The sequence below is a fragment of the Sceloporus occidentalis genome, unplaced genomic scaffold, assembly GCF_023333645.1.
Source record: "Sceloporus occidentalis isolate IW3139 unplaced genomic scaffold, rSceOcc1.0.p SCAF_7, whole genome shotgun sequence".
Classification (NCBI taxonomy): domain Eukaryota; kingdom Metazoa; phylum Chordata; class Lepidosauria; order Squamata; family Phrynosomatidae; genus Sceloporus; species Sceloporus occidentalis.
In genome coordinates this window covers 19,876,363-19,894,324 of record NW_028316987.1, presented here as the reverse complement: position 1 = coordinate 19,894,324, position 17,962 = coordinate 19,876,363, and the positions used below count along the sequence as shown (strand labels likewise).

General features: G+C 38.8%; 1 protein-coding gene across 2 annotated transcripts in view; it reads right to left on the bottom strand.

Annotated features, from left to right (window-relative positions):
• LOC149309367 (general vesicular transport factor p115-like) overlaps positions 1-17,962 on the bottom strand; it is a 51,456-nt gene that overhangs the window by 28,740 nt on the left and 4,754 nt on the right. For both annotated transcript variants that reach the window (XM_089532290.1, XM_089532291.1), the window contains exons 2-7: positions 16,154-16,240; positions 15,978-16,042; positions 15,169-15,248; positions 6,214-6,314; positions 4,701-4,803; positions 3,368-3,423 (exon numbers count right to left, since the gene is read on the bottom strand). In XM_089532290.1, the coding sequence (XP_089388416.1) occupies positions 3,368-3,423; positions 4,701-4,803; positions 6,214-6,314; positions 15,169-15,248; positions 15,978-16,042; positions 16,154-16,240 (492 nt within the window). The remainder of the gene's footprint in view (positions 1-3,367; positions 3,424-4,700; positions 4,804-6,213; positions 6,315-15,168; positions 15,249-15,977; positions 16,043-16,153; positions 16,241-17,962) is intronic.

Here is a 17,962-nt window from a genome sequence, read left to right as displayed (position 1 = left end):
AACTGACCAATGAACTAAAATCCAAGAAAAAAAAATCTTTCCCCTTAATGTTAAAATTGCTAGGCCACATCTATCTGCATAATGGAAGAACCATAGTAGGTGCACCCTTCTGTTCCAGAGATTCAGTTTGTACTTCAAACAGTCCTGAGAATTTCAGATTTTCAGATTCAGAATTATTCTCCTGTCGTCTGTCTACTTTAGCTGTGCAAATTTTAATGTTCTGCTAGATGGCTTCTACTAAGGCAGAAATCCCATTCAGTTCTGGCAGAGCAGAATGCACCATAGTTATGCAGCACCCTTCCACCAGGGACAAGCTCCATGCTGAGTCAGCTATTTCTCCAGTGCTTGCCTCTGAGAAGAGCTTGAGACTAAAGTGAGGTTTTTAAGTACTACTTTGACTAATAAAAATTCAAATTTATTTTCAAACAATTATGAAAAGATTTGGCAGGAAATTAAACAAGATTTACAAAGATGGAACATTTTTTATAAAATAATGTATCAATGGTGTTTAACCCCAGATAAATTATCTAAAATGTATAAAGGTATTAGGAATAAATGTTGGAAATGTGGGGGTACAGGAAGGTACTTTTTATCATATATAGTGATTTTGTGATAAAGCAAATAGTTATTGGAAACAAATACAAAAGTAAATACAAGCTATTTTTAAATGTGGAATTGATCTGAAGCCAGAATTGTTTTTGTTGGGCATATCAAAGGAAAAATCCAAAGATATAAATTATAAAGTGATGCACTATATGATTATGCCAGTGAGATTCTTATTTGCCCAGAAATAGAAAATGGAATGTATGTCATCATTTAAAATATTTAGAGCTGAAGTAAGATTAAAATATGGGGCAACACTGGGAAAGTATATATACTGAGTGTTAGTATTTTGGGGCTTGGGAAGTGGTAAGTCTTTTTTGTTGATGTTAGTTTATTTATGTTAGTTATTGGTATATATAAGAGTGGTATGGTTCGGTTTGGGGTGGACGTAGAATAGGTGGTTAGGATTAGGGATATGTTGTTAGGTTAAGGTTAGGAGTGAGATAAATGTGTCTGCTTGTTATACAAGTTCTAAATTTAATAAAATGTATTTTAAAATGTTTGATTTATACTACTCCCTTTCCCCAAAACTGGAACTCAAATACAGGTTATAAATTAAAATAAAATTTAGTTGATGCATACAAAAGATTAAGAATGAACTATCCAAAACATTTTAAAACAGATTAAAACATATAATTAAAAATGATAAAAAGCTGTTTAAAACAATAAACAGTGCCTCTTAATAGCCCTTTCTTTAGAAATCTTCAGTTCTCAAAAGCCTGAAAGACTAAACCAAGTCTTTGCTTGCCAACAGAGAAAAGCAAGAAAAGGCCCCCTTACAAAGGGAACTCCAGAGCCTAGAGGCAGCCACTGAGCAGATCCTATGTCACATCCACAGCATATGTGCCTATGAAAAAATGAGACTGAGGCCCGAAACACACAGACCAAATGATGCTAATTTCAGCTGCGTTCGGGTTGTAGCATTCAGATGACGCATGCCCTGAATGCAGCTGGAAGCTGCGCCAATGCCGCACTAGGATCCAGTCCTTCCAGCAGCCCAATTCAGAACCATGGTGGTGGCCCGGATTGGGGCCAGACACATGCAGTTGGACCAGTACCTTTTGGGTCTGAGAGAAGAGTGTCTCCTAAGACTCTTAGAGACTGGGCAGGACAATATGGAGGGATTTGTATATCAGAAAGCCTGAATCTAAGCCATATAGGCCTTTATTGGTCATAAACAAACATTGAATTGTGTCCAGAAACAAATTAGCAGCCAGTGCAGCTGTTGTAGCAAGGGTGTTGTTAGTCTTTAATCAGTCCTAGTTAGCAATGTCTGCAGCTCTTTGTACCAACTGAAGTTTCCAAACACCTTTCAAAGGAAGCCTGATACAGAATGCGTTACAGTCATCCAATTGGGATTTAACTAAAGCAGGTGTCACTATGGCCAGATCAGGCATTCTCAGGAATGGGCATAATAGGTACATTAGCTTTAAGAGTACAAAGCATTCTTGACCACTGGAAAAAACTGGGTCTCCAGACCTTCAATCAGGGACACATCAGTAGTGCATACTAAAGAAACAGCAAGCTGAATATAGAACTGTCTCTGTTGAGAGATGCTAGCTTTGAGGCTGCCTCTTCAGGGGTTTGCTTACGTTTTGGGTGGCTGTGATCATCTACTGCTGTTCCACACTACAACTCCCCCACTTGTGAAATGAAGTACATGAGCAGCAAAAGGCAAATTTTTCATGCTACACTATATAGCTGATTTGATACCATAGGAACCTGGTATCAAATATGTTATGTTTTATGTGTTTAATGTGCTTTACAGGGTTGTATTTTTATGGTTTATTTTACTCTAGGACCAAAAAATATTGATTTAAAAAGAAGATAATTAAGGTATTAATAGATTTTAAGATAAGGTACCCACCATTTAAGCACTTATAACATATTGTATTGACCTGTTGTGTCATCCTCTACTGTCCCCATTTCTATCAAATCAGCAACTGTAGAGAGGGCACAGAAGTGTATCTCCAAATTTAAATAGATTTACAGGAGGCTCTAAAAGTGCCTCAAATATTCTGTTGTGCTTTTGTTTGGATCTTTTCTTGGCCTGGATTCTTTATGTTGAATTACAGCTTGCAATGAGCTTCTATTTGATGTAACGTGCTGCTTGCTTCATCGGAAAATGGGGAAAAAAGTTTTTTCAAAGGATAAGCTAACAGGTCATGTCAAATCATTTCTTTACATTATTACTGCTTTAAGCAGTTGATTTTATTTTACCTGTTTTTACTGTAAATCATTTTGAGACTGTTTAACTGAGAAGTAGAATAAAAACATTCTTAAATAATGTATCACCATGGAACCTGAATTAGAAATTAGTTTAGTTTCTACAAATATATTCCAAGGAGTAGTGTGGAGTAATGGTTTGATCACTGGACGGTAACTCTGGAGACCAGGGTTTGAATCCCTATTAAGCCATAGAAATCCACAGGATGATCTTGGGAAAGTCACACATTCTCAGCCCCAGAAAACCTCATGATATATTTTTCTTAGGGTCAAGGCACACAACAACAACAACAACAACAACAACATAACTCTCTCAGGTTCTGCAGTAATTGTAGTCAACTCATGTACCATATGAAATATGAACAGTCACATACAACCTTTCCAAAGAATATAGATGCTGAAGAGGTGACGTGACATGGAGTGACATGGTGTAAGTTTCCAATCTTACAAAGTAATTTAATTTTTGATCTGATTATTATATTTGATTATTATTATATTATTATAACTCACTTTAAAGCTTTCCTTTTTTTATACTTACATCATTCCGTATAACCTCTCTAGAATCTGCAAGCAAGTCCATCAGCCTAGAGACACCTGGAAAAGAAAACCATGATAGGAGATTTGCTATGATCACAGATTTAATGATGCTTAATACTATGTCAGAATTTTAGCCATCTATCACAAAACTATCCTACTCTAAATGGCAACAAATGGGGGCTGCTAGCAAACCTCCTCTTATCTCTGGATGCCCTGAAGCAGCTTATGCTAGTGAACCAACTGCAGCCGCTCCAGGACAGAAATAGTTTGGGCAAATAATATCCAATGATATCATGTTTCGAGGACTGGAATGCATTGTACACCACTATAGTGCATACACGTACTGTATATAATCATGTATAAATCTAGAAATTTTAGTCAATTTAGTCAATAAAAAAAACACCTGGGGCAATTTATCCACAGGTCAATGTAGGTATTGCACCTTAACTTTTACCAAAAAAGGAACCATCCCCTTCTCTGAGTAGAGTGGCAAATGGCAACAGATTAGTCTGTCCTGCGAAAACCTAAAATAAGCACTGACTCCCCCACCCCACTCCTCACTCTCTCCGCCACAGCACTGTTTCTAACCTTTTTGAATGCCTGGGTAGGAAAATGGCAGCAGCTACAGTTCTTTGGCACTTCCCCTCAAAGGAGCACCAAGACAATAGGGGAGGATGGCACTTCTTTCATGTCATCCTGGCATGGACTAAGCTCTCGCATTTTATATTCTACTCAGAAAAGAGGATTCCAGCAATGTTATTCCAGTGATCATGAAATGGGCTTTGAAGGAGATATTTGTGCATGCTTGTCAACTTTCCTGGGTTAAAATCAGGCAAAGCTATCACATTAAAAACAAAGGCTGCAATCAATGCTAAGACAGTTGCCATTTTATTTGCTTTGCCTTTGCATCCTTTTTGACATGTGCACACTTTCGTAGCCTTGCCTGTGCCTGGTTGTATCCCCTACACACTGCACAGCCACCATTTAGCATTTAGTTGCCTCCTCATCCATTCAGCCTTTAAGGTAAGCACAAACAGTTACGCCTGCTGGAATTTTGTAAGCTCTTCAGTATTATTTTACTTTGTTTTGTATTTTACATCCTTTGTTACATGCCCTTACATTTTACCCTCGACTTATCCATGGGCCACGTCAAAATCATTAATTTTGATCCCAAAACCTACTCTCAACTTATATTTGAGGTCAACATACATATGGTACTTGTTTAATAACTTTTTTGGCACAATTCTATTACACCTGAAAAGAAGCAGTGTATAAATGTTAAAAACAAAACAAAACAAAACTTATTCACAGGACTGACTAGTATTTATACTTACCCATAGGGCTGACTAGTATTATCTGCTGCACTGGTGGTCCATGCTGTTTTAGCAATGCTGTAAGAAGTTTCACTCCAGGCCATCGAACATGGAAATCAAACTCCTGCAATTTATCATGCTATGCATCAAATCCACTGTATTTCAAAACTTCTATTATTCCAGCCAATATTCACTTATACTTGTTCTAAGTCAGTGCAATCAGAAAGTAAATCAGTATCTACTGGTAGATCTTTAACTAATTTGTTCAGTAAGCGTTTCAGACTCCCAAGCATTTAATTATAGAAGCAGTTATATATTTCTCCTCAATAATTTAGGCTGCTAAAAAGAACACTTGTGAGAAAACCAGGATTCAAGGTATGCGTAAAAGTAATTGCAAACATGGCTCTGTAAGCATGCATTCCTGGGCTGAGTGCATGATTCAGTTCCATTTCCACATTATGATTTTTTCAAGTCTGTAGGTAAGTTTGACAAACTTATATCCGTTAGTTAACTGAACAAAATTCTTCCCCATCTTTAGCTTAAATGCATTTTATTTTTTAATCCTCAGCATACAGTATTCTATAGTTTCTTCTAGAGTGAAACCTCAAAGCACTAGTAAAAATAAGAGGATCCTACAAGTGTGAATTCTCCCTACTCTTCCTTAAAGCCACACTAACACGCATGGCATTACTCAATAACAAAATGGTACATTCTGTTTCTACTGTAGAATGACTGCATTCTTGTAAAAACAATAACATGATAAGAATCATTTACTAGCACTTGTATAATACTGTACTTCATAAACATTCTCAATTGTTCTTACCACTATCTTACTAAGGTCAGTCAATATTCCCATGTTGCAGATGTGGGGTGGGGACGAAAACAAAGGATATGATAAAATAAATGTGCTTGTTAAATCCAATTAATATCTTCGTGGCAGACTTAATTTACACCAGATACATCTTAGTTCACAGCTCTGTCACTGAAGATGCCAGCCACAGATGCTGGTGAAACATCAGAATAAACTCTTCCAGAACACTGCCACATAGCCTAAAAAACCCACAAGAAACTGTGGAGGTTGGCTGTGAAAGCCTTTGATGTTACAGTATGTAACTGTACTCTTTGCAATCCTATATGTAAAGATTTGCACAGGAATAGTGGCAATCAGGAAGGGGGAGCTTCCACTTTTCCTTTGCAACTCTTTTCCAGCAACCATTTCCCTAGCCTGGTTCTGTACAAAAAGACTGACCAAAAAATATATGTTTAAAAACTGACCTGCCGCCTGACTGTAGACTTCCACTGCAAAATGTCCCATCCCAGTTTAAACATCAGAGAGATATGTGCTTGGGAATCCTATGATTGCTACAGACATGGTGGACACTTGAAAGAATGATTCAGTCTAATGTATATCCATCAGTAACCTCTGAAATAAACTCCTCTATCTGCACAAAGTAGTCTTAAAATTAGTATAGCCTCGTTCATGGCAATATTAAATAAATTAAAGCTTACTCTGTAGCTGTAGAGCAATACTCACCTCTAAATATGACAACAGAAGAGTGACATTATCATTCTGCTTAATGAAAATTTCTGTAAATTGACTTCCAAGATCTTCCACTTGCTTCTGTGAATTTTCTTCTGTAATATTAAAAATTAGAGAGCAGTTTCAAACAGTTTCAGAGCATCTACCAAAGACTACATGCAGCAAATGTTATCAGAGAAGACAACTGAATATAAACTTCATATATATGCATTAGTTGTCATAAACCACACAACTGTACCAAAGCAAATTTAATGTAGAGCTCAGAGATTTCATGACATCAGTTACTAAAGCCAACAGACACTTGTTGAAAATGTTGAAATGACATTCAGAGCCTGCCACAGAGATAGTGATAATTATTAAATGTTTTTCTAGCTTACCTTTCCACACAAGTTTTGAAATTATTTTACCAAAATGTAGATTACAGTAGTAGCATCTTGAATAATAACTGGTAAAGATACCTGGAAGCTACAGAAGTGACAAAAATGTGAATGGAGCCAACTGAGTTGATGAGATAATTTCAATAGCCAGACTTGAGATCTCCAGTATCTGACTGAGGATCTGAGGATGTGGTATTCTTCCTGTCTGTTATCTGTTGACTATGAATGTTGTAGTGATTGGAATGTGATCATTTATGAGTGATGGCAGTGTAGAAATGGTGACTGGGCTTTCAACCCTAATACACTGCTATCTCTTATCTATCATGAACAAATTTCCCAACCTTTAAGAGTAATGCTGACTGTGAATACCAAGAAAGATTGTTCATTTTCAGTTGATTTAACATTATTTGGAATCAGAAAAATATCTCAACTCACAATTACACTGGCCCTGGCTGGCTAAGGGATTCTGGGAGTTGTGGCCTCCCAAAAAGTAACATTTCCAAGTTCTGAGTAACAGTCATAATGCTTAACAGGAAGGGGACCTAAATCTCTCCCACTGATGTTAGGCTGATTATTTTGACAACCCCACACATACGCACAAGATCCTTTAGGGAGGATTTTTTCATGTCTAGTGTAAAGATAGTGAAAAGTTAATAGATTTTTTCCAGGACTGGGTGAGAACAGACAATACACTAGGCAGTAAGTACAAACTCACTTATTACTATGTTTAGAGTCAAATACACACCTTGACTCAGGAGCCAGATCACAATCCACTAGCCCCATGGTGGTGAAACTATGACACGCGTGCCCTCTCTGGCACACGAAGCCATTTCTGGGGGTATGCAGAAAGACAGGATGGGGGAAGAGTAGCAACAGGTGCATGCATGTTCCTTCTCTTCCCCCCACCCTCCCAATGCTGTTAGCTGCCTTTCCAGAGACAGCTAAAGGCCCAGGAGGGTGGGGAAGAGGAGGAACACGTTATTCACAGGACTGACTAGTATTCCGGGCCTTCAGCTATCTCCAGGGAAGTCCTACCCCTAGAAGTCCTGCCTTGTACAACGAACATCCTGCCCCCCAGAAGTCACACCCCATCCCACCCCACCCCCTGGCACGTTGACAACCACATGACTAGAGGAAACACCATGGCTTGAAAAATAACCAGAGGCTCCAAGACTTGATAACTGGAAAAGACATCTTGCTCTGTGATGCAAAGAACAAGTGCCTAGTTCCATTCACTGGATATAAGCTAACTAAACTGACAGATCCATCTTCAACTCTTTCAATAAGACAGCATCCTCCACTGTAACTGAAAGCAGCAGGCTAATCTAGGGAGCACAGAGCAGCCTACACAGTGCACAGTTCCCTCTTCAAACTCCCTGCTGGTACTTATCATTATTTTCTGCCTGACTCAGTAACTTCACATCATCTAATGTAAGGTTGGCCCTCATAATAAGAACTGTAGTGCTGAGACTACACACAGTCATTTAGCTGGCATCAAAGGGACTGGGTTTCTGTGACCATCACAGAGAGGCCCACCTCCACCACAATACTTGAAAGTGAGAAAACCTATTGCAGTGTCCCTGTCTCCTTGTGCCACAGTTGCTTGGCACGCTCCCATGGGTTTTTCATGGAAGAATGGTCACGTGGGGTCACTTTTGTATCATCTAATCCTCCCCAACTTATTTCCTATCTTCAAACACCTGCATTCAATCTCCCTTTCTTATCTTTCCTGATCTAAAGCAAAGAAGAGCAGTAGAGTGGAGGAGATACCCAGTTTGGCCCTGCGTTGCTTGCTGTTCATCACTGAGAGGGTGCTACTACTATCATAGATTGTGGAGAAAATTTGTCAAAGTCTGGTGAACAGATACAAGATAAAATGTTCAATTATTAAATGGTTACCAGAAAATTATGATGCACTCACCCTACAAAGCAGCAAACTCTTGATATGCTTACAGTAGAGAGTCTCAAAACACTTATGTTTTCCTTGTCACTTTTAACAAACTAAGGCAGGTTACAGACCGCTGAGAAGCGGCGGTCTGTCGCCGCCGCCGGTTGCTGCGTCTGGGAACCGCAGCAGCCAAACGGCGCAGTTCCTGGATGCAGCAAAGGAGCGTGAAAATCGCGCTCCTTCCTGGGTCCCAGATGTGATGCCGTGAGGCGCTAGTCACACACTCGCAGTGTCATATCCGGGGTGCGACGTGCGGATGCAGAGCGTACGCTACGTAAAGATGGCGGCCCCCATGTGGACGGGTGGCACCATCTCTTACACGCTCCGCGCATACTAGGGTTGAGGGCCGTGAGGAAGAGACGGCTCTTCCTAACCCTAGTACGCGCAGAGTGTGTACTATGTGCGCGTTTGTAACACGCCTTAGTAAGGAAAATATGCTAAACTAACATGAATACCAAATTTATCACAGAAATCTGTTGCTGACGATTCTCTGCAATACCGATTACACTGCCTGCCCACACATAAACCGTACTTAGGTGTTTACTTGAACAAATGAGAACTGCAAGCAGCTAGAGGGATGGACTGTACACATTGACACTGCCTCCTCAGCCCCCAATTAAGCAGCAGGGTTTGAAGGAGAACTCTAGTCATGTTCACTTGACTGAGTAGAATGCTCCCAGTCCCCAGTTATACAAAGTCGAGTCATATCCAAGCAGAGCAGCCCTTAGATCTCCCAGTTTAATACAGGCAGATAGAGCGCTTAGGGTGGAGGAAGGCTTGGAATGTATGGGGCAGGATCAAAATGTACACCTCTATTTGCTCACCTATCTCCACCTACTGCATTTAGCAAGTTCCTCAGTGGTAAAGTATTTCAAAACTAAACCCCAAGATTTCACGAACAATGCCATCTCCTTGACATGTCTTTGCTCCTTTATGTCCACTACTTGCTTAGCCTCAAAAGGGAAACAACCCCAATATGAAATTCAATATGCAATGGGAAGATCTGAACTCAAACCATATAAATTCCACAAGTATATGCTGCAAGGATTACAGACAGACTATGGCCTGAAACAGACAGGCCAAAATAAAGCTGCTTCGGGTCACTTTGGAGGCATGCTGTTTCAATGATGCATGCATACCAAGAGTCTGGAAGCTGTGCTCTAGTCCTTAGGACTGGATCGTGGCAGAAGCAGCATGAAGTATCCCATCCCTACTCTTCACTCAACATAAAACAAATAGGATTGCCATGATGGAAGACAGTCCTGTACTCTGTGCAAGCACAGAAATATAGTGAGCTGCTAAAATATGACAGAGCTCTGAATCCATTCTGTGCAAACATTCAGCAGGCTTGTAATTTCTTCAGACTCATTTACAAGGTTGTGTTACATTCATAGGAGACTAATATAAATTTCACAAATAATATGGACCATAATTCATACATGGGTTTCATGAGGACCAGTACCACTGGGTCCAATTTATTTGCCCCTTCCCACCAGGGTAACAGCACACCAAAAAAATAAGTCTGTAGTATATCTTTCTTGTTTCTTCTTGTAAATTATACAGATCTAATTATACACGTAAATTATACACTTACTTCCCTAGGCTATCCTCTATTTTCCCTTAACATATTCCTTTTCTCAGTTCTCTTGTTGGTTATTTTCTGTCCAGTTTTGTTGTTGATATATTTTTGCTTGATTCTTTTATCTGACTGTGCTTTGCTCTCTCATTTTATTTAATTTTTGTTATTTGTTAGGTTTTAAAATCAAATACAAATATTTAAAATTGGGAGGGGGGAAAGAGCTAGGTCTCCCATGATTTAGAAAACAGCTAACTCTCCCTTTTGGTTTGTAACTAGCTAGTACTGACTTCTGGTCTTGATTTGCCCTTTGCGAGTTATCTTTGAGACCTGTTAGGCTGACTTCACTCCTCATTTGGATCTGCCAGGGTGTGCAAGTATCAGGAAGAACCATAAGCATTTTCGCTTGCTGCTGTCTTCCTACACCACCACTTTGGCTCCTATTCCACATAATTGGGTTATATTTTTTCTGTGCTGGATGCTGTAACACTCTTTAATGCCTATGACTCAAGTCCTTATAAGGCTATAATACTCACAAGCAACTTTGCACTTTAGTCCCTCTGGACACGAGTTTGAAAAACATTTAAAGTTACTTTTAAAATGCTTTTCATTAAATCAGGTGTCATTAAATTAATTGCATTTCATTAAAAAAGGAGTAATTATTATTTTTCCAATCCTCGAAACACTAATAATCAAAGCTGTCATTAAAACAATCAAGTGCCTCGATTCTCTTATCGAGATGTGGACAATTGCATTCATTATCCTTTTAAAATGTTAGAATAAGTTTAAGAATAAGAGGAAATCCAGGAATTTTTGAATAACGAATCTATACAGAATGATAACATAAAAGAGTAACAGTAAGGAAGCGTAACAGTTTGAGCATGCTATGAACTAGGGTTATAATGTATCTGAAGTCATTACTACAATACTGTACCAAAACATTTTAGGGAGGTTAGCTGTTTGATAGTGTGCTACATTATTCTAAATGAATCTTGGAGTGGTAAGTACTGTTAAATTCTATGAAGTACAGTATGTTAAATAAAGCATGCTTATGTACACAGCAGTGTTTAAAAAGGGCACTGCAAATGAAGCAATTTTTGAACTTTAGTTTGCTTCTGTAAAAACACTTCACCAATTATATCTACCTGTTTTAACTGCGTGTGCTGCCTTGAGTCCCAGGGCTGAGGAAAAGGCAGGATATAAACAAATATTTCTGAACTCTGTTCATCTCACCCTCTTCATATTAATCCAGCACTTTTAGTAACAAGTGGTAATGTATTTCAGGTATTTTAGTTCAGTACCTGACCCCACAAGCTATCATATCTAACAGTACTACTTTATTACACAGTTCCCCTTGATGTAAAGAGGATCAAAACATTTTAAATTTGGGAGTATGAAAAAGGGTACAACTCTTTAAAGTATTACTTGCAGTGCAATATCCTTTTAAAAAATGACTGCTGCAAACTATGATTAAGACACACCATGCTAATATACATTTAGATCCTTTTTACCTTCAGAATCATCTGTAAAGGCAGAGAAGAAGAAAGAAAGATTCAAATTGAAGCAGTTTTTCATTTAGTACAGCACAAAATAACAGTTTAAAAATTGAGTCAAAAGGAAGAATTGCAGATCAATATTACAGTGGTTACTTGATTAGTGTAGCTCAGGTACTACTGATTATGTATTGCTATATACATATAATGTAGACCCCCAAACCATGAAAGATTCCACAACTTGCTTCCCTTAAACTCCGACCTCCAACTAAACAGTTTCTAAACTAAACTAAACATGAAGCCAGAGTAGTGCCTCTTTTTTTCAGCCTCCCTCAAAGTCCATCATTGAATCTGTAACCATGCTACTCAAAAGTGAGGGTGTGTTGGCATTTTAAAACAGATTTCTTTTTCTTCTGGTTGTAAAGTGATGGCAGCAGGGTACAGCTTTGGTGAACTGAGATGGAGCCAGAATAATCCCTTGCCCCAGGAATGCCAATAGTTTAGCTAGCCATCATCAAAACTGTTCAAAAGAATCGGGCACCAGGACGATCAGTATGACCATCTCCATTATTAGCCAGGCTGGAACCAACCACAGCTTACCTCTTTCCTTCTTGGATTGTTTCTGTCAGTTGCCATTCTAACCTGACTATTATTATATAACTATTATGCACTTGAATTTGTGTATTTTCCTATGCCCCCCTCCTTTTGTCTCATATCTATTACATAAGGCGTTCTGGCAGCTATTTATTCCACTCCCCCACTATGCTTACTTCCAACTTTGACTACTTAATAAGAGATTCTCTTCCTCCAAAATTAATAGAACAATATCATCTACTTGTCCTAGTCTGCATTGCACTGAGGCTGTTGCCTGAACAAAAATTTTCAAGGACTACCTATCATTATGTGATTTATAAAAATAGGTGCAAAGCACACTGCAAAAATAATCCAGTTTGAGACCGCTTTAACTGCATTGGCTCAGTGCTAGGGAATCCTGGGAATTGTAATTTACTGTGGCACCAGAACTCTCTGACAGAGAAGGCTCAATGGCTCACAAAACTACAGTTCTCAGAATTCCCTAGCATTGAGCCAGGGCAGTTAAAGCATTCTCAAACGAGATTATTTCTGCAGTGTGTTTTGGACCATAACCAGCAAAATTCCTTAGGAGTCAGTACTGCAACCAACATCCCATACGCATGCAAGCAATTTCTGTTTATCTGAATATTTCCTATCCATAAAATGCAACAAATATTATTTTAAACATGCTAGCCAGAAGCTGCATTAATCTCAATTATGTTTTTATGTTTTTTATTTAACAAAACCCAAAATTTGATGAAATATTTTTGTACATTTCTATCTTGGCTTCAAATAAAATGTACTGGGTGTTACGGTATCATAAATGGGTTGCTCTGCTTTTGAGCTGTCCCCCAGCAACTGATTCTCCAACGAATCGAAAAGCTCTTTTAAAAACTGAGATAAACTTATCACAGTGAAGATAATGAAAGATCCCCAAGGAGCCCGCACAGACAGGCCAAAATAAAGTTGTTTTGGGTCACTGTGGAGGTATGCTGTTTAAATGACACACACATCTTAAGAGGCCAGAAGCTGTGCCAAAGCTGTGCTCTATTCATTAGGACTGGAGCATGGCTTTGGCGTGGCTTCCAGCTTCTTAGGATGCATGCATCATTTGAACAGCATACCTCCAAAGTGCCACGAAGCAGCTTTATTTTGGTCTGTCTGTTCAGGCCCCAAGGTGTTCTCACAAGAGCTGAAATGAAACCCAGGGTTACCCAGCATATACTGCAAGATCTAATGGTGCACTCTCAAAAGCTTAGCCTCCCAGATGAATATTCTGGATGCCTGAACTCTAAAACTGCACTACTCCATCACATGACCAGGATCATGTCAATGTACAGTACATCTGGGGCCTGGATACCAATTTAGTAATAATTAGAGTAGGCCCATTAAAATACATGGGTCTGTAGTCATAACCAATTTAGACTCACTGGTTTCAGTGCTTCTATTCTAATTATGATTAAATCTGAACCTAGTACTTCATTTGAATCAAGGATGGAGATGTTGCCCTAGTGTTTTGAAGCACTCTGATGATAAGATGTGATAGTGTATAAGGGGGCAGATGGCTATTTTGGATTCAATCATATATTATTACAATCCAAAGAACTGAGCAAAATATGGGAAGAAGCAGCACAAGCCACTTTCTTACTCTTCTTTTCCCATTCTCACCACAGCCAAATATATATCTCCCATTCATAGAAAAAGCTACCATTTGAAACACAAAAACATTATTATGGAAAGATCTGTAAAGCTCATTATTCATATGTCAAAGAGAAAACATTGATTAAAGCCATGTGTGTATCATTCTGCTTTTGTCTCTTATTTATAATATATTACAGGCTAAGCATTTGCGAAATAAGAATTACCGTAATACCTTGATCTTGGTAACACAAGAATGAGACATACTTTTAATACATTGTCTCACCCTTGGTTGATATCATATGATTAATCTCCTAAAACGGTTTTGTTTGATGTGGAGGTGTATCTATGACAGATAGTTGAAGCAAAGTAAGGGTTAGGATGTTTTCACACTACACAATTATAATACTTTGATACCACTTTAACTACCATGGCTCCATTCTATGAAACCCTAGGTTTACAGTTTCATGAAGTGTATAAAATTACATCTCAGAAAGTTATAGTATCTCACCAAATTACAGATCCTAGGTTTCTGTCTAATGTTGCCATGCCAGTTAAGGTAGAATCATAATGCTCTAACTATGTAATGTGAAAGAGACATGGAATACCTGAAATACTGTATCAGTACATAAGGTAGTTTTCTATTAGAATAACAAAAAAATCCTGTAGCAGTTTAGTGCTGTAGGTTCTGTTTCAGAGAAAGGCAATGGCAAACCACCTCTGAGTATCCCTTGCCTAAGAAAACTCTGTGCAATTCATGGAATCACAATAAGCCAACAGGTGACTTGAAGGCATGCACTCACCCACAGTTTAAAAATTAGTTTTTACCATGTTTTAACCAACTACTCAATTTGTTTAGAAATGTGATAGTTACATAAAGATTGTGAACACTGTGTTCACACACTCCCACCTCCTGTCTTCTCCTTTGGTGAAGCTGCAACAAGATCAGAAGCACTGACTTTAATTTTAAACTAGCTAGAGTTCCCTGTTATATCTACATGCAGAGATCTGCAAGCAATTTAACGAAGGTAAGATTAAACTGGGTATTATATAAGATCTTGGGGTTTTTTGGACCACCAGTTAACTGATCATCATTCCCTGAGTTCAGACACAATAGGAAGTTCTCATTAGTTTAAAATAAAAAGCAGATGGTTTTGATCTCCTCCTTATCAATTAACAGAAGAAGAGAAAGTAGGTGAGAGTGAATGGCTGAAGGTTTATGTAGCTTTGTATGCAGAACAGAAAACCAGTTGTGCGCTGTTTTTTTTAAACTATTCTACCAATAGCCAGATAAGTAAACCTAGATTTTAAGGAGATCATATTATTCAGATATCAAGTGCATACCTTGTTCTTCCTCTTCCAAATCATTAGAGATGATATTGTAAAGGGTATCCAAAGCATAGCCAATTATTTCAGAATCTGAACTGTGAAAACAAATACAATTTCTTATGAATGAAAATCAATGTCACCTTGTTTTAGACGTCTCTTCATTATGATGAATATTCATCTTTATATCATTAGTAGCAACTACAGTGTAAGTCATAGTATCAAATCAGGACTCTTAGTTTAAAGACAGAAAAACAGGTATATGACATATTTTGAAAACATTTCTGTTTTCCTGGCAATTATTGCTTTGTATCTGAACAATAGTTCCTACAGAAACAAGTCTGTTAACAACACTGATAATTTCTGAAATTGTTTGGAATCACTGAAAATGATTACTGTGATTCTGTAGTTTCCAAAAAAAAAGGGTACCTTTTTGACAGTTATTGATACATTGGTCTCTTTTTAAGAAATAATGGCCTGTTACAGACTGCCAAAATAAAGCTGCTTCAGGTCTCTTTGGAGGTATGCTATTTAAATGATGCATGGGTCCTAAGAGTTTGGAGGTCGCGCCAAAGCCACGCTCCATTCCTAAGCACTAGAGTGCAGCTTTGGTGCAGCGTCCGGATTCTTAGGATGCATGCATCGTTTAAACAGCATACCTCCAAAGAGACCCGAAACAGCTTTATTTTGGCAGTCTGTAACAGGCCAATACAATTATATATAATATTAATTTGAATTCAACTGCAATTTGCAGTGCATAGCAAGGGTAATAACTGTATGAACAGCAAATATCTCAACACTTTTTAAACGTTTCTTAAGAAGCTTACCGATCTGTCTGAAGAACGTGGATAAGATGAGGCATAGCTTGAATCCCTACTTCCAAGCGGTATTTCTGACAAATTCAAGGACAGACATCACCAATGTTAAGCTAAACGATTCTCAGTTAAATAAAAGCAATATACTGTATAGTGCAATCACTATAAAAGGGACAAAACATATCTACCTTCGAAAGAGATTTAAGTGCACGCACAGCATCCCTACGATCATCAAGTAAGGTGGAGGATGCTACTCTATCACATAATTTCTGAATCTGTAAGTGAATAAAAAATCAACAGTTAGGAATTTCATCAAATCATGTTGACTGCAAATATCTTTTTTCTGTGATACTGAGCAATGCAAGCAGGGAAAACTGCAAGTTCACAACGGCTGATACAGTGGTACCCCGGGTTACGAATTTAATCCGTTCCGCTGCGCCGTTCGTAACCCGAAAAGCCTTCGCAAGCCGAAATGCCATAGGCGCTAGCGCTAAAAGCCGCGATTTCGTGCGAAATAGCGCCGAAAAGCACCAAAAATTTTTTTCGTAAGCCGAAAAAAAAAACGTAACCCGGAACAGTTTTTTTCTTTGGGATTTTTTCGTATCCCGGGAATTTCGTAAGGCGGTGCTTTCGTATCCCGGGGTACCACTGTATATGGAATGTAAAAGGCCCTTCCTTTAAAATATTCCAGGGCAAATATCTTTCATAATTTTTACATGTGGCTGATATATGGGGATGGATTTGAAAGATGCTTGACCACCTAAAGGGCAGTCAAAAACAATTTTAAGAACAACCTGAAAAAGGTGGGTGGACCCATCCACTCACACAATGAACCACTTGCCACATTCATTCATATTTTAGACCAAAACAAAGATCCAGAAAGATAAAACATATATTCAATTAGTAATTCCAGCTCTTTCAACAGGATTTCACAGGTATCTCACCTCTTCTGCCATCATAAGAGTTTAAACATTACCTCCATATGACCTCTCTAAGCACCTGCACTGTTCATTTGATCAGGCAGCAAGCGCAGAAGCTTTTCTGCAGTCCCTCTCCTTTCCTGAAGGATGGAGCTTCAGTGTGGGGCCTTGGCAGGTCAGACGGACCGGCCTTCTGGGTCAGAGGATCCCATATATACAGTTACCTTTGAATTCAGCGGTCATATTTCTGCATAAGTATGCAAAGGAGTAGGCTGCTACAGAAAAGCATACTAGACTGAAAATGAGGGTCTCTCCTGTCTTTCCCTAAAGTCTGAATGCCTCTACACCAGTGGTCCCCAACCTGTGGGTCGGGACCCCTTTGGGGGTCGAGAGACCCTTTCATGGGGGTCACCTAAGACCATCGGAAAACACATATTTGCATGTAGCAATGAAAATAACTTTATGGTTGGGGGTCACCACAACATGAGGAACTGTCTTAAAGGGTCGCGGAATTAGGAAGGTTGAGAACCACTGCTCTACACTAAGTTTTCACCTTTGATGACAAAAAGAAGAATAAAGGCACAACACAGTAAGGAAGGTTAAAAAAGTTGCAATGGCCTGTTACAGACTGCCAAAATAAAGCTGCTTCGGGTCTCTTTGGAGCTATGCTGTTTAAATGATGCATGGGTCCTATGAGTCCGGAGGTCGCACCAAAGCCACACTCCATTTCTAAGCACTGGAGCGCAGCTTTGGTGCAACTTCCAGATTCTTAGGATGCATGCAGCATTTAAACAGCATACCTCCAAAGAGACCTGAAGCAGCTTTATTTTGGCAGTCTGTAGCAGGCCAATATAAGTCTCAAAATAAGGAAGATACATTATATTTCACTAGGAAGTACTGTGATTACGTTAAAAGATCAAACCACTGTACATACAGACATACATCATACAAAATACATACTAACATAGCACAGTTCAGTGACCCCCTTGCCTGGTCAGGGATCTAAACTACAGAGACCCAAGTGTCATCAGCCTACCAATGGCATTTCCAGTCAAACTTCCAGAGGGTATCTTCTAG